This window comes from Enhydra lutris, unplaced genomic scaffold, assembly GCF_002288905.1.
Source record: "Enhydra lutris kenyoni isolate GAN:26980312 unplaced genomic scaffold, ASM228890v2 scaffoldscaffold3, whole genome shotgun sequence".
In the NCBI taxonomy this organism is placed as follows: Eukaryota; Metazoa; Chordata; class Mammalia; order Carnivora; family Mustelidae; genus Enhydra; species Enhydra lutris.
The window spans coordinates 56,266,464-56,288,954 of NW_019154087.1; the positions used below are offsets into that span (position 1 = coordinate 56,266,464).

The window sequence follows — 22,491 nt, forward strand, 5'->3', positions numbered from 1 at the left end:
GGTGAAGTTATTGAGTAACTGCTGTCAAATGAAGCCAAAACTATTACCAGTTTCTGCGTCAATCTATTCACAAGTTATAATTGGAGAGTTTTAATTCTAGCAAATTCTAGCACTATTAATGTGAATTTCACTGATGTCTAATTGGAATCAAGAATTGTGGCAAATAATGGCTTTTCACCTCATATTAATGTATTCTTTCCAGCCACCTTCCAGATAAGTGGGGCTTTGCAATTAATTTTAGAAAATGGAATAACTGAAAATGCGTGTCACTTCCTGCTGTTGGTTTTCAGCCTCAGTGTGTCATTCTAATGCCCTTTCTAGTTGCAGTGACAGTGCTGAGAGATCACACCTGTGATGGAGGGAGTTAATTGCTGGGTGGAGTACTAGAGCAGTGTCCTTCAGATCCACACTTTACATGAAAAAGTAGGATGTTTTACCTTGCCAAGCAGCTGAGATAAGCGCTACACACTGTCCTGATCAACATAGGGGTTCCTCCTACCTCATCGAAAAGGATCCAGGGGCACCTGAGTGGCTCAGGCATTAAGCAACTTTGGCTTAGGTCATGGTCCCAGGGTTCTGGGATAGAGACCTGCATTGGGCTCCCTGCTCAGTGGGCAGCCTGCTTCTCCCTCTCCCCTCTCTTACTCCCCCTGCTTGTGTTCCCTCTTCCACTGTCTCTCTCTGTCAAATAAATAAAATTAAAAAAAAAAAAAAAAGAAGAGAAAGGGGTTCCAAAAACTCTCCTGAGCATCTTCCTCAAATTATAGACATAGACTACAAATATACAAAATGAAATTTTTTCACAGATTTTCTCTCTTTTGGAGAGAGAGTGTGGGGGGGGGAGGGGCCCCAAGGGACAAGTAGATGCTATGTTGACCACAGAGCCAGAAAGGGAGCTCCATCCCATAACCTGAGATCACTAACCAAGCCTAAATCAAGAGTCCCACACCCAACAGACTGAGCCACCCAGGCCCCCCACAAAATAAAACTCTTTATTACCAAGATTTATAAACAATATACATATAGGATTCCAAATATAAGTATTTTCTAAAATGACAGTTTAACATAATGTAATATAACACAAGTATGTGGTGTTTTGAGGTTATATATGAACCTGGTTTTCAAAAATGGCAAGACAAGGCAAAATAAACAGAATTCTGTAAATACCTTGTATAAACAAAGACAAAATGAAAAACTGACTGTGGTACTTTTGTACCTTAAGAGTATTTATAAATTTGCTTAGGTTGTAATCTTGGCCACTAATTAATAAAATAAGGTCTATACACACTGGGTTCTGCAAAAGTGCTCTAAAACCTTCTGGCATTAAATGGGCTTCTCAAAAAAATAACATAACATAACATAACATAACATAAAATAACATAAAGTAAAATAAAAAATAGGCTTTTCCAAATCTAAGAATACCAAAAGTAGAAGACCATTTTCTTCAATATATTGTAAAGCATAGAACTTAATACTGATTCAATCAACTGGTGAATTTCTAGAAATGGAGAATACATAGGAAAATTATAAATGTTGCAAATGCACTTATGAAAATTTGAAAAGATAATGTAAAAAATTTTTTTATTAAGTAAACTCTATCCTCAACTTGAGCTTCGAACTCACAACCTCGAGATCAAGTCACATGCACTGTGGACTGAGTCAGCCACGCATCCCAAAATGTGTAATTTTTATATATTTGACTTTGGGATTACAAAAGCACTTTGCATTGTTTCCTGCACCATTTATATGAAGTGTTCGTGCTAAGTAATACATCATAGTTACTGAAAGAGAGAGGCACTATCTCTCAGAGAGATGACTATCTTTTAGGTGTTAACACAACACACTGCACTATCTTTGCAATTTCCTGTGAATATAGAATCACTTTTATTTTATTTTTTTTTAAAGATTTTATTTATTTATTTGTCAGAGAGAGAGAGAGAGAGAGAGCGCGCAAGAGTGAGCACAAGCAGATAGAGTGGCAGGCAGAGGCAGAGGGAGAAGCAGGCTCCCTGCTGAGCAAGGAGCCCGATGTGGGACTCCATCCCAGGACGCTGGGATCATGACCTGAGCCGAAGGCAGCGGCTTAACCCACTGAGCCACCCAGGCATCCCTAGAATCACTTTTAAAAAGGTAAAACCCACATGCAACCGAAGCCCAAATTACCATAATTCTTGGGATCATATCATTCCAACAATTAGTAATCATATAATTAACATTCCAAGTGGCATGTGTGAAGAGCAGAAAGAAAAATATCAACCTGCGAAGCCCCCAGATATTTCTTTATTCATGAGTTACTATACTGTAAGGTCTGAAGTAGGTCCAATATAGAAATAAGCCCTAAATTAAAAAAAAAAAAAAAAGACATAAGCCCTAAATTCTTCCCTAAATGTATCAGTGTTAAGTATAGATATGAAAACTGTTACTCAAATTAAACCTTCCCCAACTCGTAGTCCAGAAAAATGTCAATCCGCCTGGACTTTATTGGACCAGACAGAACTGGATTTACTAGCATCCATCTTTGGGGGACAGGGAAGTCACTGCATTTCTGGGAAAAGATTCCTACAGACAGCTACAGCCCATTGACCATTTCCTCTTACTTCCACCTGCTAAAAATGCCTGCCAGAAACAACCCTCTGGAGACTCAGGACAGCTGGCAAAAAAGTAAAGTTGCTGAGATTGTAAGAAAAGTTTGTTTTCACCTCTCCTAATGTTGCACTTTTTCTGTCTTCTGAGATAATAAGACTGGGGTGAGCAGTTTCAATATTTAGGGTCAATTTGACCTTAAACAGATTGATAATTTTCTATAGGTTAAAATATTATTCAGGAGAACCAATATATTTTTTCTTGAATTCTATGAAAAGAAGGCTGGTTCGTTTAGGTTTTCGTGCCTGTTATTGGTACTTTCTTTTTTCTAAGAGATTATTTATTTGAGAGAGAGAGGGAGAGAGCACAAGAGAGGAGAGGGGGAGTAGAAGAGAGAAGCAGGCTCCCAGCAAGGAGTCTGACACAAGGCTCGATCCAATGACCCTGGAATCATGACTTAAGCTGAAGGCAGATGCTTAACCAACTGGGCCCCCCAGGTGCCCCGGTTATAGATAGTTTCAAAACCTGAGAGCAACTCCTGTTCTGACTACACACCTATCTGCTATTATTTCAAACAGGGACCTTTTAGAATGCTCACATGCTGTGAGAATTTTACTTTGTTCTCATACAGTTTCTCTTGAATGGCTTTCTCTTCAATCTGTAATTTTAATTCTTCTCTTTAAGAAAACTCTTTTTTTTTTTTAAGATTTTATTTATTTGACAGAGATCACAAGTAGAGAGGCAGAGACAGAGAGAGGGGGAAGCAGGCTCCCCACTGTGCAGAGAGCCCCATGCGGGGATCGATCCCAAGACCCTGAGATCATGACCTGAGCCAAAGGCAGAGGCTTAACCCACTGAGCCACCCAGGAGCCCCTCTTTAAGAAAATTCTTAAATTTGACTGCCTTCGGCTCAGGTCATGATCCCGGAATCCCGGGATCAGGTTCCCAGTTCAGCAGCGAGTCTGCTTCTCCCTCTGACCGTCTTCCCTCTCGTGCTCGCTCTCTCTCTCTCTCTCCCAAATAAATAAATAAATAGGGGCGCCTGGGTGGCTCAGTGGTTTGGGGCCTCTGCCTTCGGCTCGGGTCATGATCTCGGGGTCCTGGGATCGAGTCCTTCGTCGGGCTCTCTGCTCAGCGGGGAGCCTGCTTCCTCCTCTCTCCCTCTCTGCCTACCTCTCTGCCTGCTTGTGATCTCTGACTGTCAAATAAATAAATAAAATCTTTAAAAATAAATAAATAAAATCTTTAAAAAAAACTCTTAAAATGTTTAAAATCAGAATGTAATTTCTCCTTTGATTTCTTATCCTCATTCGAAATTCAAATGATTCTGAGATTTGCATTTCTAACCCCTTTTCAGTGTCTTCAACCTGCTTCTTCAAGGGCTGGTTGTAGCTTTTGAGCTTCTTCCTGTGGTCAGCCGCAGCTCCCTCGATGGGTGTCAGGGGGTGGCCCCGGTGGCCGGAGGAGACCTTGCACCGGGGACACAGCAGCTCCAGGTCCTTCTCACAGAACAGGGTCAGAGGCTGACAGTGCTGCTCACACAGGTCTTTCCCTTCCTGCAGTCTCCACTTGCTCCTCCTGGCGGGAAGCTGCTGGACCAAATCGGTCACATGACCTAACTGCACGTTCCTCTTGAAGTTCCTGTCAAGACAGTGGCGGAAGCAGACGGGACAGGGGAGGATGTCCTGTAGGTCTTCCCAGCGCTGGTGGATGCAGGAGCCACAGAAGTTGTCCCCGCAGTCAGTGGTCACTGGGTCTCTCAGGTAATCCAGGCAGATGGGGCAGCTGGCCTCGGCTTGGAGCTCAGCCAGGGAGGCTGCAAAGGGCATTTTATAGTCAGGGTTTCTGTGTGAGGAAACTCCCTTAGAAATGTTTGGTTGTCCTGGAAGTAGGAAAAGTGAGAGGCTGAGAGGGCTCCTCAGCCTTCACCCTCCTTCCTGGCAGGTAGAATCTAGGGAGCCACAGCCCCTGCGTTTAACTACTGCTTCATCCCCTTAAGTCCCAGGGGGAGCTTCGCTAAGAAGTCACAGTACATACCAAGTAGTGATGACCCTGGCACTTCCTCCTCTTGCCTCTGGTGCCCAGCCCAACTGAAGTAGAGCAATGGAATTCTGCTGGCCAGGAAAGAACCATAATCCACATTACCGATTCATTCCTATGGACAAGACACTCATCTGAAACTGAAGGTCACTGAGCATTATTGCCATCCTTCCAGTACAATCCCTCCTTAGCTGAAATCAAAAAGTTGATGACGTGGCACACCAGTCAGAATGGCTAAAATTAACAAGTCAGGAAATGACAGATGCTGGCGAGGATGCGGAGAAAGGGGAACCCTCCTACACTGTTGGTGGGAATGCAAGCTGGTACAACCACTCTGGAAAACAGCATGGAGGCTCCTCAAAATGTTGAAAATAGAACTACCCTATGACCCAGCAATTGCACTGCTGGGTATTTACCCTAAAGATACAAACGTAGTGATCCGAAGGGGCACGTGCACCCGAATGTTTATAGCAGCAATGTCTACAATAGCCAAACTATGGAAAGAACCTAGATGTCCATCAACAGACGAATGGATAAAGAAGATGTGGTATATATACACAATGGAATACTATGCAGCCATCAAAAGAAATGAAATCTTGCCATTTGCGACAACGTGGATGGAACTAGAGGGTATCATGCTTAGCGAAATAAGTCAATCGGAGAAAGACAACTATCATATGATCTCCCTGATATGAGGGAGAGGAGATGCAACATGGTGGGTTAAGGGGGTAGGAGAAGAGTAAATGAAACAAGATGGGATTGGGAGGGAGACAAACCATAAGTGACTCTTAATCTCACAAAACAAACTGAGGGTTGATGGGGGGAGGGGGGTTGGGGGGGGTGGGATTATGGACATTGGGGAGGGTATGTGCTATGATGAGTGCTGTGAAGTGTGTAAACCTGGCAATTCACAGACCTGTACCCCTGGGGATAAAAATATATTATATGTTTATAAAAAATAAAATTAAAAAAAAAAAAAAGTTGATGAGGTGGAATTTTCCCCATAGATACATTCTAGTTAAGAATGCAGTAGTGGGGTGCCTGGGTGGCTCAGTGGGTTAAAGCCTCTGCCTTCGGCTCAGGTCATGATCCCAGGGTCTTGGGATCGAGCCCCACATCGGGCTCTCTGCTCCGCAGGTAGCCTGCTTCCTCCTCTCTCTCTCTCTCTCTGCCTGCTGCTCCGCCTACTTGTGATCTCTCTCTCTGTCAAATAAATAAATAAATAAAAATCTTTTAAAAAGAAAAAAAAGAAAGAAAGAAATGCAGTAGGATGGCCATTGCAGTACCCTAAGCTCCATAAAGACGGCCCCAAGGTAAGTGAGAGCCCGCCGGGCATTGGTCATTCTGTGCCTCGCTGAGGAAAATACTTAATCATGGGCAGAACAGGTCCTAAGAAGCTGAGAAACAACATGGCACCATATGCATTCATCTGTGCAAACTTGCGGAGAGGAGCACAAGAACAAGCATCTGGATGCTTCTGTCAACCTCTCAAGAGTTTTCTTTTCTTTTTTTTTTTTTAAGATTTTATTTATTCATTTGAGAGAGAGAGAGCACAAGACGGGCAGAGGGAGAGGCAGAGGGAGAGGCAGAGGGAGAGGGAGAGGGAGAGGCAGAGGGAGAAGCAGACTCCCCACTGAGCTAGGAGCCTGTCGTGGGGCTCGATCCCAGGACCTGGAGATCATGACCTGAGCCAAAGGCAGACGCTTAACCATCTGAGCCACCCAGGCGCCCCTCTCAAGAGTTTTCTAAGAAGTGCTTGGAGAGGTGGAAGACCATGTCTGCCATAAAGAAAGGAAAATTTGAAGACATGGCAAAGGTGGACAAGGCCCGTTATGAAAGAGAAATGAAAACTTTTTGTTTCAAGATCCTATTTATTTATTTGACAGAAAGAAAGAGAGAGAGAGAACACAAGCAGGGAGAGAGGGAGAAGCAGGCTCCCCACTGGGCAGGGAGCCCAATGAGGGGCTCAATTCCAGGACCCCAGGATCATGACCTGAGCCAAAGGCAGATGCTTCACTATTGAAATTAGTTGAAGTTGCCTGGGTGCAACCTGAGAAAGTAAAACTTATATGCCCCCTACAGGGGAAGCCAAAAAGAAACTCAAGGATCCCAATGCAACCAACTGGCCTCCTTCTGCCTTTTCCTTGTTCTGTTCTGAGCATCAGCTAAAAATCAAAGGAGAACATCCTGCCCTATCCATTGGTGATGTTGCGGAGAAGACAGGGAAGGACGAGGAGCAGCACAGATGCAGATGACAAGCAGCCTCACAAAAAGGCCACTCAGCTGAGGGAAAAAATGAAAAGAATATTGCTGCACACTACACGCAAGGGAAGCCTGAGATGGCAAAAAAGGGAGTCATACAAGCTGAAAAAACACAAGACAAAGAAGGAAGACCAGGGAGATGAGGAAGATCAAGAAGATGAGGAAGATGACGATGATGATAAGTTGGTTCTCGAGCAGTTTTTTTTCCTTGTCTATCAAGCATTTAACTCCTTGTATACAACTCAGTCCTTTCAAAGAAAAAAATTGAAATGTAAGGCTGTGTAAGATTTGTTTGCCCTATAGTGTCTTTTGGCATAGTTAACACACGACCAAATGTGTCTTTAGACGACCCTGTCCTGGTGGTATTTCAATAACCACTAGGGGTGGCAAACTCTGATTGCTTTTAAGTAAATACAATTTTTTAATGAAAAAAAGGCAGTAGGAAATATAGAAGTATACATTTTGCTTGTTGTTGACAGTAACAACAATAAAAGTAATAGCCACAACTAAAAACAACTCAAATGGCCAACAAATGGGTGACTGGATCAAAAAAATTGTGGTATATCCTCAAAATGGAATAGTATTCAGCAATAAAAAGGAATGAACTATTAATTGTCATTGGGGATGGGGTGGGGTTGTTGTATAATGTAGAGAAAGATTATAAAAGAGGATCGAGAAAATGTCTGAGGTTGGTATGTGTATAAGTAGTCACTATCTTTTTTTTTTTTTAAGATTTTATTTATTTATTTGACAGACAGAGATCACAAGTAGGCAGAGAGGCAGGCAGAGAGAGCGAGAGAAGCAGGCTCCCTGCTGAGCAAAGAGCCTGATGTGGGGCTCGATGCCAGGACCCTGAGATCATGACCTGAGCCGAAGGCAGAGGCTTTAACCCATTGAGCCACCCAGGCGCCCCAAGTAGTCACTATCTTGAATGTGGTAATGGATTCATGGATGTGTACCTGTCAAAATTTACCAAACTGTACACTACAAAAACCTATAGTTACTTTATGTCAACTATCCCTCAAATGGCTGTTTTTGTTGAAAGATAAAACTCTCCTATTACGCACACATATTTGATCTTCAGTTAAACCCTAAGTTAAGTAACTTCCTAGCTGTTCCTTTAGCAAGCTCATAAGGTGGTCTATAATCTATGTTGCCAGGCAACACTGCTTATGACAAAAATGATCTCTAGTTGGTAAACTGCATCTGGACTGGAAGGAACTAAAAATATACTATAAATACCGGAAGGGAATACTATAGCTCTGGCCTTTATTGAGTATGGTGATCTTGTAATTAGTATGTCCTTTGAGGGACCATGGAAACTATACATATAGGAAACTGTACCAATCTGAGTGATTCTCTCACTTCCCCAGTTGTGGATCTGGTCCTGCTAATCCTGATTTGTTACCTGGCTGTGGGTGGGAGGGATGAGGACTCCCACTGAAGAAAGGTATTTAACATTGACTTGCTGGCCAGCTTTGGTTCATTACCATATACTTCTGCTCTGTTAATAAATATGGCCTACAACAGTCTCGTGAATGAGAATACTTTGTTACTCAAAATTGTCTGATGTGGGGCACTTCTGCATGGCTTAGTCGGTTATGCCTCTGCCTTTAGCTCAGGTCATGAACCCAGGGTCCAGGAATCAACCCCCGCGTTGGGCTCCCTACTTAGCAGGGAGCCTGCTTCTCCTCCTCCCTTTGTCTCCTGCCCCCTTCCCACCCTGCTCATGCTCTCTCCTGCTCTGTCTCAAATAAATAAATACAAAATCTTTAAAAAAAATTTTTTTAATGATCTGGTGCAACAAGAAAACCATGCAAATATGAATACTGACTAAATATGTGATTAAAGAATTAATTTTGTATGTGTGCGATAATAAGGCAACTTTTTTAAAAAGACAGTCCCTATCCTTTAAAGATAAAGCTCAAATATATACATGCGATGTTACATATGGGGAATATTGTCTAGTATTTGCTTCAATATAATTAAGAGGAAAAGGAGGAAAGAGGGTGGGCTACAGATGACAGAAGATACCAAAGTGTCGGCAATTACTGCAGCTAAATGATGGGTTCATGAGGGTTCATTTATTAATTCATCTATTTCTGAATATGTTTGAAACTTTTGTTCTAACTCTTCCATTGACAATGTAGAGAGAATACACAAAACTACTGATAGAAGGCACTGGAGAGCAAAGAAGTCCGTCAGGACCTGAGAGGCCAAAATCCTACAACGAAGGTAGCCCATACTGGCCTCTTTTTTTGATCTCTCAAGGAATGAGGACATTGTCTGCATGGGGAGTAGGTTTCTGTTTTTATATATAATGTGTGTACACAGTATGTGTACCCTCGCTCACTACCTCCCTATTCTAACTCACTACCTTCAGTTATTCCCTCTCCTCTTATATCAATTTATGTTACATCATCCTATCAGCATTTAAATGAGGGGTCATTGCTCCCATCCCCAAAGGAAATCCTCTCCAGATTTAACTCCTCCTAGTCCCATCTCATTCCTCTGGTCTTTTTACTGAAAACTCCTTGTGTGGGGTGTGTGGGTGCCTCAGTCAGTTAAGTGTCCAATTCTTGACCTCAGCTCAGGTCTTGATCTCACAGTCATGAAATGAGCCTTAAAAAAAGAAGAAGAAGAAGAAGGAGAAGGAGAAGGAGAAGGAGAAGAAGAAGAAGAAGAAGAAGAAGAAACAAAACAAAACCAAACCTTGTGAAAATTTTCTCTATTTTCCATTTCTCTCTTGAATCCACTAGAAAGCAAGTTTACCTTGTCCCAATTCCATGAATACCCTTTTCCAAAAATTAACCAATGACATCGACTTGGTTCAAATAAGTAGTCATTTTCTGTCCTGAACACACTTGATCTATCAGCAGCATTCGACACAGCTGGTGACTCTCTTCCTGAAACTCCTTCTTGTCCTGGTTTTCAGACCACCAACTGTTTTTCCTTTTTGGTCATTTCTTCCAGTGTCTTTTGCTAGAGACACCTAATCACTACCTCCCAAGTACACCACAACTAGAGTCGCCAGATTTAGCAAAGAAAAATGCAGGACAAACTGCTGTAATTGAAATATCACATGGGATATACATATCCTAAAAAAGTCATTTGTTATTTCGCCTCTAGCCTGGATCTCCCCTAACTTCAGATCCATGTATCCAACCATTCCTTGACATCTCCACTCACTCCTCAACAGGCATCACCACCTCGAATCTTCAACAGAACTCCTGCTATTCCTATGTAACCCACCTCCACTGCAGCCTTCCTTTCTGTTAATGCTTCCTCCATTTTAGCAGTTACTCAGGCTAAACACATCCATGCCATCCATGATCCTTCTTTTATGTCCCAGGATCACCAAGTCCTATAGACGTTCTTGCCAAAATGGACCCAGAAATCAATCACTTCTCATCACTCCCATAACCACCCACGTGCTCTGGGCCACCTTCCATCATTTCTTGCCCAAATTACTGAAGTAACTTCTAATGGTTCCTCTGCTTCTTCCTTTCTTTCTTTTTTTAAGATTTTTAAATTTATTTACTTGAGAGAAAGAGAGAGAGAGAGAGTGAGCACAGGCAGGGACAGTGTGAGAGGGAGAAGCAGACTAGCCACTGAGTGGGAGCCTGACCTGGTGTTTGGCCCTAGGACCCTGGGATCATGACCTGAGCTGAAGGCAAACACTTAACTGAGCCACCCAAGCATCCCTTCTGTTTTTCTATTTTCCATCTATTTTCAACACAGTAGCTGACATTCCTGGTAAACTATGAATGGATCATGTCATCCCTCCACTCCAAACCACTCCAAACCCTCCAGTGGTTTTCCACTTCACTCAGGAAAGTTGACCTAGGGGACCCAACATGTATCCCCCCCCCCCCATTTTTGTCTTCACTTCCAAATTCTCTATCACTGGTCCTCTCTGCTCCAGCATTCTGGCCTCCTTGCCATTCCCTGAACACTTTCCATGGATTCTTCTCAAATACTTATTTAATTCACTAAATACTTAATTCACTGATTAAGTATTTGATTAATTCACTACTACATGCTGGCTACTTAGGAAATAAAATGACTCAGGAAGTAGTACTATTAATGCCTCTGTTGTATGGAAGAGAAAAGATTCTAGGAGGTTATATAATCTGTCCAGCGTCTCACAACAGGATTGAAGTCCTGTAAAATAATAAAAAGGATGTTTACATAATAATATATTTGTACCTATAGCCATCTCCAGATACAATGTTTAGCAACAAGAGTCCAAAGTGGGGGAGTCACCACTCAGGAGCAGCTCACACTACCCCACCTTCCTCCCATCCCCTCCTTACTCCTTGTCCAGTCTAGTAGGGGACACAGAGATGTGGGGTCCTGGCGACAGCCACAGATGGAACAACCCTCCCGGCTGTTCCAGAATTGCATCCCCTCTGGATCAGACTGAGTATCCAACCTGCAAGCCAAGTTTTTTAAAGTTCTTTTAAAGGTCAGTCTCATCTTTCTCTCCCCAAACCTTCAATGTGCACATAAAGCCTCCCAGGTCCCCCTGATTAGGTTGGTTCAATCATCAGAACCTGTCAGAGCCCGGAGTTCCTTCCTTCCTAGAAGGAATGCAGGGGAATGAGGTGCTTCTGAGTTTTCCAATAAAGTCTGGATCCCTGCCCATGACCCCAACACTCACCCAGGGTGAGTCCGAGTCCCGTCTGGCCTACAAGATCCCAGCACAGCGTTTCTGGCCCATGGAGGAGAATTCCAGAACCCGTGGAGGCTGGGGGCCCCCCGGGACCTGCACTCCCTGTTACTCAGATGACTGAGGAACCCTTCCGTGAACCCTGAGACTGTGGCCAAGTGCCCTTGCCAGGACACCCCATTCCCAGCCCTGGCTCTCGGCTGGCGCAGTCGTCCCCACTGGCATCCGTGCAGGCCCGGAAACCTTCCCGAGGCCCCGCTTACCTGCAGCGGCCTGCTCACCTGCTCGGTTCTGCTCGGGTTTCCAGCTCTGCTTGTGAAGAGCGGCTCTCACACCTTCGTGACTCGCCCAGGATTGAGGAACCCCTCCCTTCCCTGCAGCGCTGACATGTTTCCTCTTCCTCGTGGGAAGAACCAACCTCCCCATCACTGTAAAGGTTGGAGTAGTCCAATTCCCCTTCAAAACCCTGCAGGGAGCGTCCTTTCCTGGGGTCCTGGTAGAGGGTCACGGGGAGGGGAGAGGAGGGGGGTAGAATCCGATTTGTCTGGTGGATTATGGCAGTTTTGTACTAGCGGAAACTGGGTGTGTGGTTTTTAAAAACGTTCGGATGTGTTGAGATGGGGTAATCTCAAGCAAAAACTGCTCTTTTTAGTTGACACCCGACTAGTAACCTCTGAGGAGTTGACCTTCAGCCGTGCGCTTTGCCTCCATCTTCTTCATAGACCCAGTCATCTCTTCATCAGCCCGCCCGTTCGTCCCTCCACTCAGCAGACTGTAAATGCTCGCTTTGCTTGATCCTTAGAATCCTGGAACACAGAGACAACAGCCAGCGTGGAAACCAGACATCCGACCATTCCGGGAGAAGAAAAGCAACGCAGATTTTTTGCCCTGTTTCTGTGCGGATGACCATCCACTCGGGAGACAGGGTAAGGCTTTGTTCTTCCGGAAGCCAAATCTCGGGCCTTCAGAACTGTGCGCTGGATGGCGTCTAGCGCCATCTGCTGGAAATCTTGAACAGTCACACTGACATATGGTTCTTTTTTTTTTTTTTTTTTTTTTTTTCTGACATATGGTTCTAAAACTTCACATTATCTCAAAAAGAATGTGGGGATATCGAGTCCTCTAGTGGACCATGCAGCAGATGCCCAAGACCTAGAGCTGTAAAGTTTCCAGCCCTTGGTTTTTCTTGAAGTGGTCTGTGCACATTTAGGTATATGTGCATTCCTTCTTTTAACTACTTCTTTTAACTACTGAAAGCAAAAGTAACTTCTCCATTGCCTCTTTTGTTCACTTCACATATGGTCTTAGAAATGCTCCCCCTGGGGCGCCTGGGTGGCTCAGTGGGTTAAGCCTCTGCATTTGGCTCAGGCCGTCATCTCGAGGTCCTGGTATCCAGCCCCGCGTAGGGCTGTCTGTTCAGCGTGGAGCCTGCTTCCCCTTCTCTCATTCTGCCTGCCTCTCTCTGCCTACTTGTAATCTCTGTCAAATAAATAAAATCTTTTAAAAGGAAGGAAGGAAGGAAGGAAGGAAGGAAGGAAGGAAGGAAGGAGAGAAGAGAACAGAAAAGAAAAAGAAAAGAAAAATGCTCCCCCTGACGCCTGGGTAGCTCGGGTGGTGATCCCAGAGTCCTGGGATGGAGCCCAGCATTTGGCTCTCTGCTTAGCAGGAAGCCTGCTTCTCCCTCTCCCTGCTTGTATTCCCTCTCTCGCTGTCTCTGATAGATAGATAGATAGAGAAATATAAATATAATATTATATATATATATGTTCCCATATTGGGGTGCCTGAGTGGCTTACTTGGTTAAACCTCCAACGACACTTGATTTCACCACAGATCATGATGCCGGGGTCCTGGGAGAGAGCCCCAAGTCTGGTTCCCTGCTCAGTGGGGAGTCTGCTAGTTCCCCCTTCCTCTGCCCCTCCCTGCTTCCCCACATATGCAATTGCACTCTCTAGCTTGCTCGCTCTCTCTCTCAAGTAAATGGATAAATCTGAAAACAAAAAAAAATTTTTTCCCATATTGGCACTGATATTTCACTCTTTAGAGTCAACTTTGAGCAAAAGCCTAAGTGGGAAATGTTTTCATGGTAGAAAAGAGAGTTTCTGGAGAAAGGATACCCTTCCTGCTAGATCAGTGTTTCCTCCAGTATTTTTCTACCTTTTCATTTTCAATAAAATGGGTACATTACTAGGTTAGGGACCCTGTGCTCTATGCTTTATTCAGACATACCATGGATGCTTCACAAGAATTCTGTATTGTAGGGGCGCCTGGGTGGCTCAGTGGGTTAAAGCCTCTGACTTCAGCTCAGGTCATGATCCCGGGGCTCTGGGATCAAGCCCAGCATCGGGCTCTCTGCTCAGCGGGGAGCCTGCTTCCCTTCCTCTTTCTCTGCCTGCTGCTCTGCCTACTTGTGATCTCTGTCTGTCAAATAAATAAATAAAATCTTAAAAAAAAAAAGAATTCTGTATTGTAGAAAGAACTGTCTCCCATAAACAAAAGGGGAAAGGGAGACTCAGGACCCCGACTTGGGGCCACAGGGATGCAACTCACTTCTCTTCATTGCCACCACAGTCTGTCTCTTTCAAAAATACTTGTAGGTCTGTAACTTTTTTTTAACCCCTTGACCTGGCAATTCCTGATTTGAGAATACTCTCCCCAAAGAAAGTCAAAGAAGAGGAAAATTGTGTATAATATTTCCGTGCAAGCAGTATTTATCAAATGGAAAAATTAGAAACACGCCACATACAGGAGAAACAGAATGAGCTTGAACCTTGGTGTTGAGACAAGGAAACTACAGGGACCCCATGAAAAATTGCTTTTTTGCTCCTTTTCTGGATTCTATTTTTGCTCGGACCCACACCCCAGGCCTTACACACATCTTAGAGAACCAATCATGTATGTTCTTTTTTTGTAAAGGTGAAGGAGTTAACGATTTCTTCTGCGTCTTCTAGCACACTAGATAATATCTAAGGGGCGGTGGGGCAGGGTCATCAGGAATGTTTTCCCAGACCACTGACTCATCAGGACCCCAGGCTTCAGGGCATAAGTAATTTATGGAGGGCACTGAAACAGTCGTTTTTTGTTCCTGGATTACCGAGAAGGCAGGTACACCAGACCACTGCCCTCAATAAAAACCCCCAGGCCCTAAGCAGAAAAAATGAGACTCTTTCTTTAACATTCTGTCGGTATCTATACTGTCTTTTTCTTTTTTTTTTAAGATTTTATTTATTTATTTGTTTGATGTGAAACCGTTGAGAGTTTACATTTTAAGATCTATGAAGATTAAAAACAGAACAAAACAGAATTATGAAGGATCTGAGATTTCACCTTATTTTTGAGCTAACAAGTTAGCCTGCCCCTCTTTCACGGATGCCCATAGAAGACACCACCCTCATACACAAAGTACACTCTTACTCATGATAAGTTTTACGTTACCATTGGTGTCCCTTAGCCCCTTACTCCCCCATCTCATGGGGTAGACCTAGACGAATGATGTGCACACAGTGAATTTGCATGTCAGTCAAGGAACCTCAAGTTCAACTTCAAGGAACCTCCCAGTCTTCTCTAACAGGCTGCAAGCAAACCTGCCCAAACTTCACCCCACAGGAAAGCATCATCTTTTATTATATTATACAGCCATCATACCTCACTCTTTGGAGGGCAATTCTATATCCGTCTTCCTAAGCACTTCCTCCTGCATACACCCTTGAAACGATAGTCCAGAACCAAAAGGCAGTCAATGCCTCTGCTCACGAGATGTGCAGAAACCCAAGAGACCTACAGAGAATTTTCTCCTAACATTACACAGAGCAAGAAGAAGCAGTAAACCTGAATGGGCTTGGAAACCTGGATCTTCAATGAAAGTATTAACAACAATCCTGTGCGCACCTGGGTGGCTCCATCAGTTAAGCATCTAACTCTTGATTTCAGTTCAGGTCATGATCTCAGGGTCATGAGATGGAGCCTGTAGTAGGGCTCACACTGGGTGTGGCATCTGTTTAAGATTTTCTCTCTCCCTAAGGGCACCTGGATGGCTCAGTAGGTTGAGTGTCCAACCCTCGATTTCATATCAGGTAGTGATCTCGGGATTGTGGGATAAGGCACTGTGGGCCCCGCACTCAGCAGGGAGTCTGCTTGGGATTCTCTTTCTCCCTCTCCCCCTTGTTACCTCCCCCTCTAAAAAATTCCTAGTAGAGTAGGGGATGAAGCTGTAAAGAAGACACACTGTGGATCTTCAAGCAGTGGTCTGCAGCCATGATTCACAAAGTGTGCTCTCTGGAAAAACAGCATCAGGACCACAAAGGAATTTATTAAAAAATACAAATTCTTGGGCACCTGGGTGGCTCAGTGGGTTAAGCCTCTGCCTTCGGCTCAGGTCATGGTCTCAGGGTCCTGGGAGCGAGCCCCACATCAGGCTCCCTGCTCAGCAGGGAGCCTGCTTCCCCCTCTCTCTCTGCCTGCCTCTCTGCCTGCTTGTGATCTTTCTCTGTCAAATAAGTTTAAAAAATAAATAAATAAAAATAAAAATAAAAATTCTTGAGCCCCGCCTCAAACTGAATGAATCAGAAAATCAGGGGTTATGGGTGGTGGAGCAGAGGAATTGTGATGTCTAAATGGGATGTCTCTCCCAGTCGGATGGGGGCCCCCAAATGTCAGGAGATGATTGGGTGGAAGCAGTGGCAGGAGGGGAAGAATTCACCTGAGGCGGAACAAAGAAATGTATTGAATACACCCTAAGGGAGCTGTGGGCAGGACAGCAGAGGAGAGGCTGTTTTTAAAGGGGGGAGGTGCAGAGGTAGGGGGACAATGGTTTTGGTTACTGCCTAGTTGTAAGTAGCCCATGGGTCACTTAGAGCCCGTGGAGATTTTGAGGTGGGTTGCCTGGTGGACCTGTCTGTATTCAGCCCTGGGCTCGCTGTGGACCCTTTCTGCATTCCATCGCCCAAGTCTGTTTGCCTAAAAGGGACCTCTACAGAAGTCAGTCCATGTTATTAAAAGCCTATCAAGTGATTCTGGTGTATCCTAAAGTTTGAGAACATTTCATCTGGAAATTCATCTGAAGGAAGCTAGAATGTGTCATCCCAAAATATGCCTCTTTGACATTACAGTGATTTTGAGCTGAAGGCAATTAAGCAGCTGCAAACCCAGATAGGCACCTTCTCTTCTGCCTCAAGATGGTGTATAAATGCTCATACTGCAGACAGTTGCTAATCAGCTCAAAGAGGACACTAGAGGAATCTGCAAACAAACTCTAGTCTGTTAATTCCGGGCCATATATTTAACTTCCCACATTTTGCAACCCTAGGAAACCTCAAACTACTCTTTTGTCCTCCCATTTCTCTACGAATATATTGTTCTTTGTTGAAGATACTCCATCAGCTGGAATATAAACCACCATGTTTACTTTTCCTTTAGGTTTCTCCAGCTAGCAGGACGTAGCATGCCTTAATAAACTGTTTTTTCTTGGGGCGCCTGGGTGGTTCCGTGGATTAAAGCCTCTGCCTTCGGCTCCGGTCGTGATCCCGGGGTCTTGGAATCGAGCCCCGCATCCGACTCTCTGCTCAGCAGGGAGCCTGCTTCCTCCTCTCTCTCTCTGCCTGCTTCTCTGCCTACTTGTGATCTGTCAAATAAATAAATAAAATCTTTTTAAAAAAAATAAATAAACTGTTTTTTCTCTTACTAATCTTTTTGTTTATTTTTTAAGAACATTTTATTTATTGAGGCACCTGGATGGCTCAGGCAGGTTAGCATCTGCCTTTAGCTTGGGTTCTGATCTCCAGGTCCTGGGATCTTCAGACCCAGGTCATCGGGCTCCCTGCTCAGTGGGGAGTCTCCTTCTCCCTCTGTCTCCCCTAACTGCAGCCCAGTTCGTGCTCTCGCTCTCTCTCAAATGAGAGATATTTTAAAGATTTTATTTATTTATTTGAGAGAGAGCATGAGCAGGGTGGGGGTGGGAGGAGACAGAGGGACAAGCAAGCAGATTCCCTTCTGACTAAACAGGGAGCCTGACTCTGGGCCCAATCCTAGGACCCAGAGATCAGGACCTGAGCAGAAGTCAGATGCTTAACCCATGGAGCCACCAAGGCCCCCCTCTCTTTTTGTTTAAAACTCCCAGCTGAGTGTTATACATAAACAATGAATCTTGGAACACTGCATCAAAAACTAATACTACTCCCAGGTATTTTGTGGTGACTAACATAACACAATAAAAAATAAAAATAAATAACTCCGAGAGGAAAACGGTGTTGGGTCCAGGGTAAGTCTTGCCTCCCCCTACACATTCAAAGTAAACAATCCTTCCCACCTTATTGAGTGATTCCATCTGAATGAAGCCCCACACAATGATAAAGGAAATGATTACATCACAAAAGAGAGAGGAGAATCCTGTGCTAAAAGAGAATTAAGTCCCTCAAGATTGTGGGATAAGGCATTGTAATACACGCCCCCCCCATAAGCCCCGTAGCTGCCCGCAGTCCCATCATTTCCCCATCTCTGCCCCACCTCGTCTGAACTCAACCCACCACCCTGCTTCAGGATAATGACGATTTCTAGCAGGAGCCTCCTAACCATCCAATCTGACAGCTGCGTTTTACCCCACTTCATCCACCCAACTCCATAATCTGATCTCTAAAATGCAGAGACACCTTTTCAAAATCATGTATGCCTAGGCTTAAAATCTGCTAGTTCCCATTGCTCTCAGATCCATACCCCAAATTCTTTTTTTTTTTTTTTAAGATTTGCTTATTTCTTAGAGAGAGAGAGTGCACACGTGGGGGGCAGAGGGAGAGAGAGAATCTCAAGCAGACTCCATGCGGAATGTGGAGCTTGACCTGCGGCTCACTCTTAGGATCCTGAGCTCATGACCAGAGCTAAAACCAAGAGTTGGATGCTTAACTGGCCATGTCAGGCAGGCACCCCAAGAACCCAAATTCTTAACATGGCTTTATGCTAACTGTCCCCTGCTTCCCTCACTTGCTTCCTGGAACGTAATTCTCTGTGCCACCATTCCAGGAAGAAACGTCACTGATAACTTCTCAGTTTACCAAAGCACACGGGCTTTTGAAGGTAGATCTCTGACCTCCGAATTCATTTCTACCCTTAACCTACGGGGTTAAGAGAGGAAGTTGCTAGTGTAACTGGACTAATGGGAGTCTACTCCTTAGTGAGTTACCGATAGAGATGACACTCTTAAGAGTTGTCACACAAATGAATCTTTATTTGCAGCAAATGAAGAGATCACAAGGAATAATTTCAAAGCCTGACTACTCAAACAGGGGTGAGCAGATTCTTTTTATTTAGGGTTTAGGATGAATATTTAGAAAGGGAAGTTTTGGAAGGGCGGACATAAGGTTGCACAGGTGTACTTAGAAAATATGTCTATTCGTGCCTCATATGCTGTGTTAACAAAGCTTGCGTTCTTCATAGGATGAAGAGTTTAATGTTATAATGAAGCAGAGGTAACTGTTGGACACTTCTGGGCTCATCTAGGCAGGCCACTGACTTGGTGGTTGAGTTCAGGTTGGTTTAGGCTGGCCTAGGCTGGCTAGTTCTTGGTCTAAACTAGCAGATAGTCTGGGACTATTCTGTGGTAAGACCACTTGGGTTAAGGAATTTGGGGCCTTGCTTGCTCATAGGCTGTAATCATGTCTGTTGACCTTGAGTCCAGGCTTCTGCAGAAACAGCTAGTATATTTGTTAGTGGGGCCTGAAAAGAAGCAATAGATAATTAGGGAGAAACAGTTTTCTGAAAAACAAGTTTTACATTTCCTGCTAGTTTTAACCTCATTAAACCTATCAGGTATGGTTTCAACAGGTGCCCGGAAGTAGGTGGACTTAGTTAAGCCATTTACCTGAGGCTCCTGTTTTATTTTTATTTTGGTCTTCCTGCATGATTTGCCCTCAGACTGTTTTTTTTCTTCCACCTTCTATATTTTCTGTTGGCTAGTTATAGTGGATGCCGTTCACTCATTCTCCCAGCAGCCCTGAGTGTTGGGAGCCACCATGCGCACAGTTAGAGCTCCCTTGGGTACAGCTACCCCTGCTAACGGGTTGCTGCAAAGATACAGAGTCCGGGCAGTGTATAGTGAAGCTGCTCTTGACAAAATTTCCTAGTACATTCAAATCTGAAGACAGGAGTGGGGTTCCCTGGCTGTATGCCTCAGGAAAGATGGTTATTTGCAGCTGGCATATGGGTGGCAGGCAAGTAGAAGGATAAAAATAGCTATTTAAGGGGCACCTGGGTGGCTCAGTTGGTTAAGCAACTGCTTTGGCTCAGGTCATGATCCCAGGGTCTAGGGATCAAGCCCCCTGTCAGGCTCCTTGCTCAACAGGGAGCCTGCTTCTCCCTCTCTCTCTGCCTGCTACTTTGCCTGCTTGTGCTCACTCTCTCTCTGTCAAATAAATAAAATTTTAAAAAATAGCTATCACGGGCACCCTAATGGCAATGTCAGTAAAGTTATTTAATCCTCAAAACCGGTGTTTTGGGGCACCTGGGTGGCTCAGTGGGTTAAAGCCTCTGCCTTCGGCTTGGGTCATGATCCCAGGGTTCTGGGATCAAGCCCCGCATGGGGCTCTCTGCTCAGCAGGGAGCCTGCTTCCCTTCCTCTCTCTCTGCCTGCCTCTCTGCCTGCTTGTGATCTCTGTCAAATAAATAAATAAAATCTTTTAAAAAAACGGTGTTTTTCGTGATTATATTGAAGATATTTAACAATACTAGAGAATAATTTGCAAATGACATCCAGAACCTTTTTCTTCTTTTAAGATTTTATTTATTTCCAGAGAGAAATACCTGCACGAGCAGGGAGAGGGGTAGAAGGAAAGAGAGAAGCAAGTTCCCGCTGAGCAGGGAGCTTCCATGGGACTCAATCCCAGCACCCTGGGATTATGACCTGAGCCAAAGGCAGATGCTTGACTGACTGAACCACCCAGGCATCCCCAGAACCTTTCTTTAAACACTGAATTTAACTGACAAATACTGAGTATAATTTCTTTTTTTTTTTTTTAAGATTTTTATTTATTTGACAGACAGATCACAAGTAGGCAGAGAGGCAGGCAGAGAGAGAGAGGAGGAGGAGGCAGGCTCCCTGCTGAGCAGAGAGCCCGATGTGAGGCTCGATCCCAGGACCCTGGGATCATGACCCGAGCCGAAGGCAGAGGCTACAACCACTGAGCCACCCAGGCGCCTGAGTATAATTTCTGATCCAGTTGTTTTACTAGGCTTTTAATTTTTTTAAATTTTTTAAAATTTTATTTATTTGTTTGACAGAGATCACAAGTAGTCAGAGAGGCAGGCAGGGAGAGAGGAAGGGAAGCAGGCTCCCTGCTGAGCAGAGAGCCCGATGAGGAGCTCGATCCCAGGACCCTGGGATCATGACCTGAGCCGAAGGCAGAGGCTTTAACCCACTGAGCCACCCAGGCACCCCTACTAGGCTTTTAATTTAAACCTTTTTGTACTATGTATACTATGTACTCACAACGTAACTATTAGTGTATGTACATGTAAGTCATATGAGAAGTGATTGGCAACTAAGTGTCAGGCACTAGTTCTGCTGTTTGAGAAAGGACAGGGATCCAGGAGTCCCTACTCCCCTGGAGAGGCAGACAGAAAACAAACACATAACACTCCTGCCTATAGGTATTTTATTTTATTTTCTTAAAGATTTATTTATTTATTTATTGTAGAAAGAGAGAGTGGGGGGAGGGCCAGAGGGAGAGGGAGAATCTCAAGACAACTCCCGCTGAGTGTGAAGCCCCATGTACGGCTCTCTCTCAGGACTGAGAGATCATAACCTGAGCCAAAACCAAGAGTCTGAAGTTTACCCAACTTCCCCACCCAGGTGTCCCTAGAGGTCTTTTAACGAAACACTTTATCACGGTTTCTTGGGGCACCTGGGTGGCGCAGACAGTTGAATGTCTGCCTTTGGCTCAGGTCATGATCCAGAATCCTGGGATCAAGCCCTCCATCAGTCTCCCTACTCAGCCAAGAGTCAGCTTCTCCCTCTTCCTCTGCCTGCTGCTCTGCCTACTTGTGCTCTCTGTCTCTCTGCCAAGTAAATAAACAAAATCTTTTTTAAAAAAATAAGTTTCTGGGGCACCTGGGTGGCTCAGTGGGTTAAAGCCTCTGCCAAAGGTCATGGTCATGATCATGGTCATGATCCCAGAGTTCCGGAGCCAAAGGTCATGGTCATGATCCCAGAATTCCGGGATCGAGCCCCGCATTGGGCTCTCCACTCAGCAGGGAGCCTGCTTCCTCCTCTGTCTCTGCCTGCTTCTCTGCCTACTTGTGATCTCTGTCAAATAAATAAATAAATAAAAATTTTTATAAAAAGTTTCTAACCTCTGATACATTGCAAACATCAAGTATCAGATAATGCAGCTGACAGAGAAAAATAAGAATGGAAATTGGTGCAACAGCCTTCAAAACCTTTGTGACTCTTTCTGCATGAGCTGAGTACGCACGTTCCCTATGGCTCAGCAATTCCACTCCTGTTAATTGACTTTATAGAACTGTGTACACACGTACAAGAATGCTCATAGCAGCACTATTCCTAACAGAGAGAATGTGGAAATGACCCAGTGTTTTTCCTTTTTTTTTCTTAAGATTTTATTTATTTATTTGACAGAGAGAGATATCACAATTAGAGGCAGGCACAGAGAGAGGGGGAAGCAGGCTCCCCGCTGAGCAGAGAGCCTGATGCGGGGCTCAATTCCAGGACCCTGAGATCATAAATAAAGCTTTAACCCACTGAGCCACCCAGGCGCCCCCCGACCCAGTGTTTTACAACAGAAGAGATTAATAAAATTGTACTATGTTCCTAAAAAGAAATACAATCCATCAGGAAATAGGTTTTGGGCCACTTGGGTGGCTCAGATGGTTAAGCGTCTGCCTTCGGCTCAGGTCATGATCCCAGGGTCCTTGGATTGAGTCCCACTGAG

The 22,491-nt window shown here is 44.4% G+C and overlaps 1 protein-coding gene and 1 pseudogene across 1 annotated transcript; one reads left to right on the forward strand and one right to left on the reverse strand.

Moving 5' to 3' along the window:
• Window positions 1–1,479: 1,479 nt before the first annotated feature.
• LOC111152920 (putative tripartite motif-containing protein 61) lies at window positions 1,480–4,412 on the reverse strand. Its single transcript, XM_022511663.1, has 2 exons — window positions 3,931–4,412; window positions 1,480–1,498 (listed from the first exon to the last, which is right to left on the reverse strand). Exons 1-2 carry the CDS (start codon window positions 4,410–4,412, stop codon window positions 1,480–1,482), a joined length of 501 nt encoding a protein of 166 aa, XP_022367371.1.
• Window positions 4,413–5,996: 1,584 nt separating this feature from the next.
• Window positions 5,997–9,571, forward strand: LOC111157256 (annotated as a pseudogene).
• The last annotated feature ends 12,920 nt before the right edge of the window (window positions 9,572–22,491 follow it).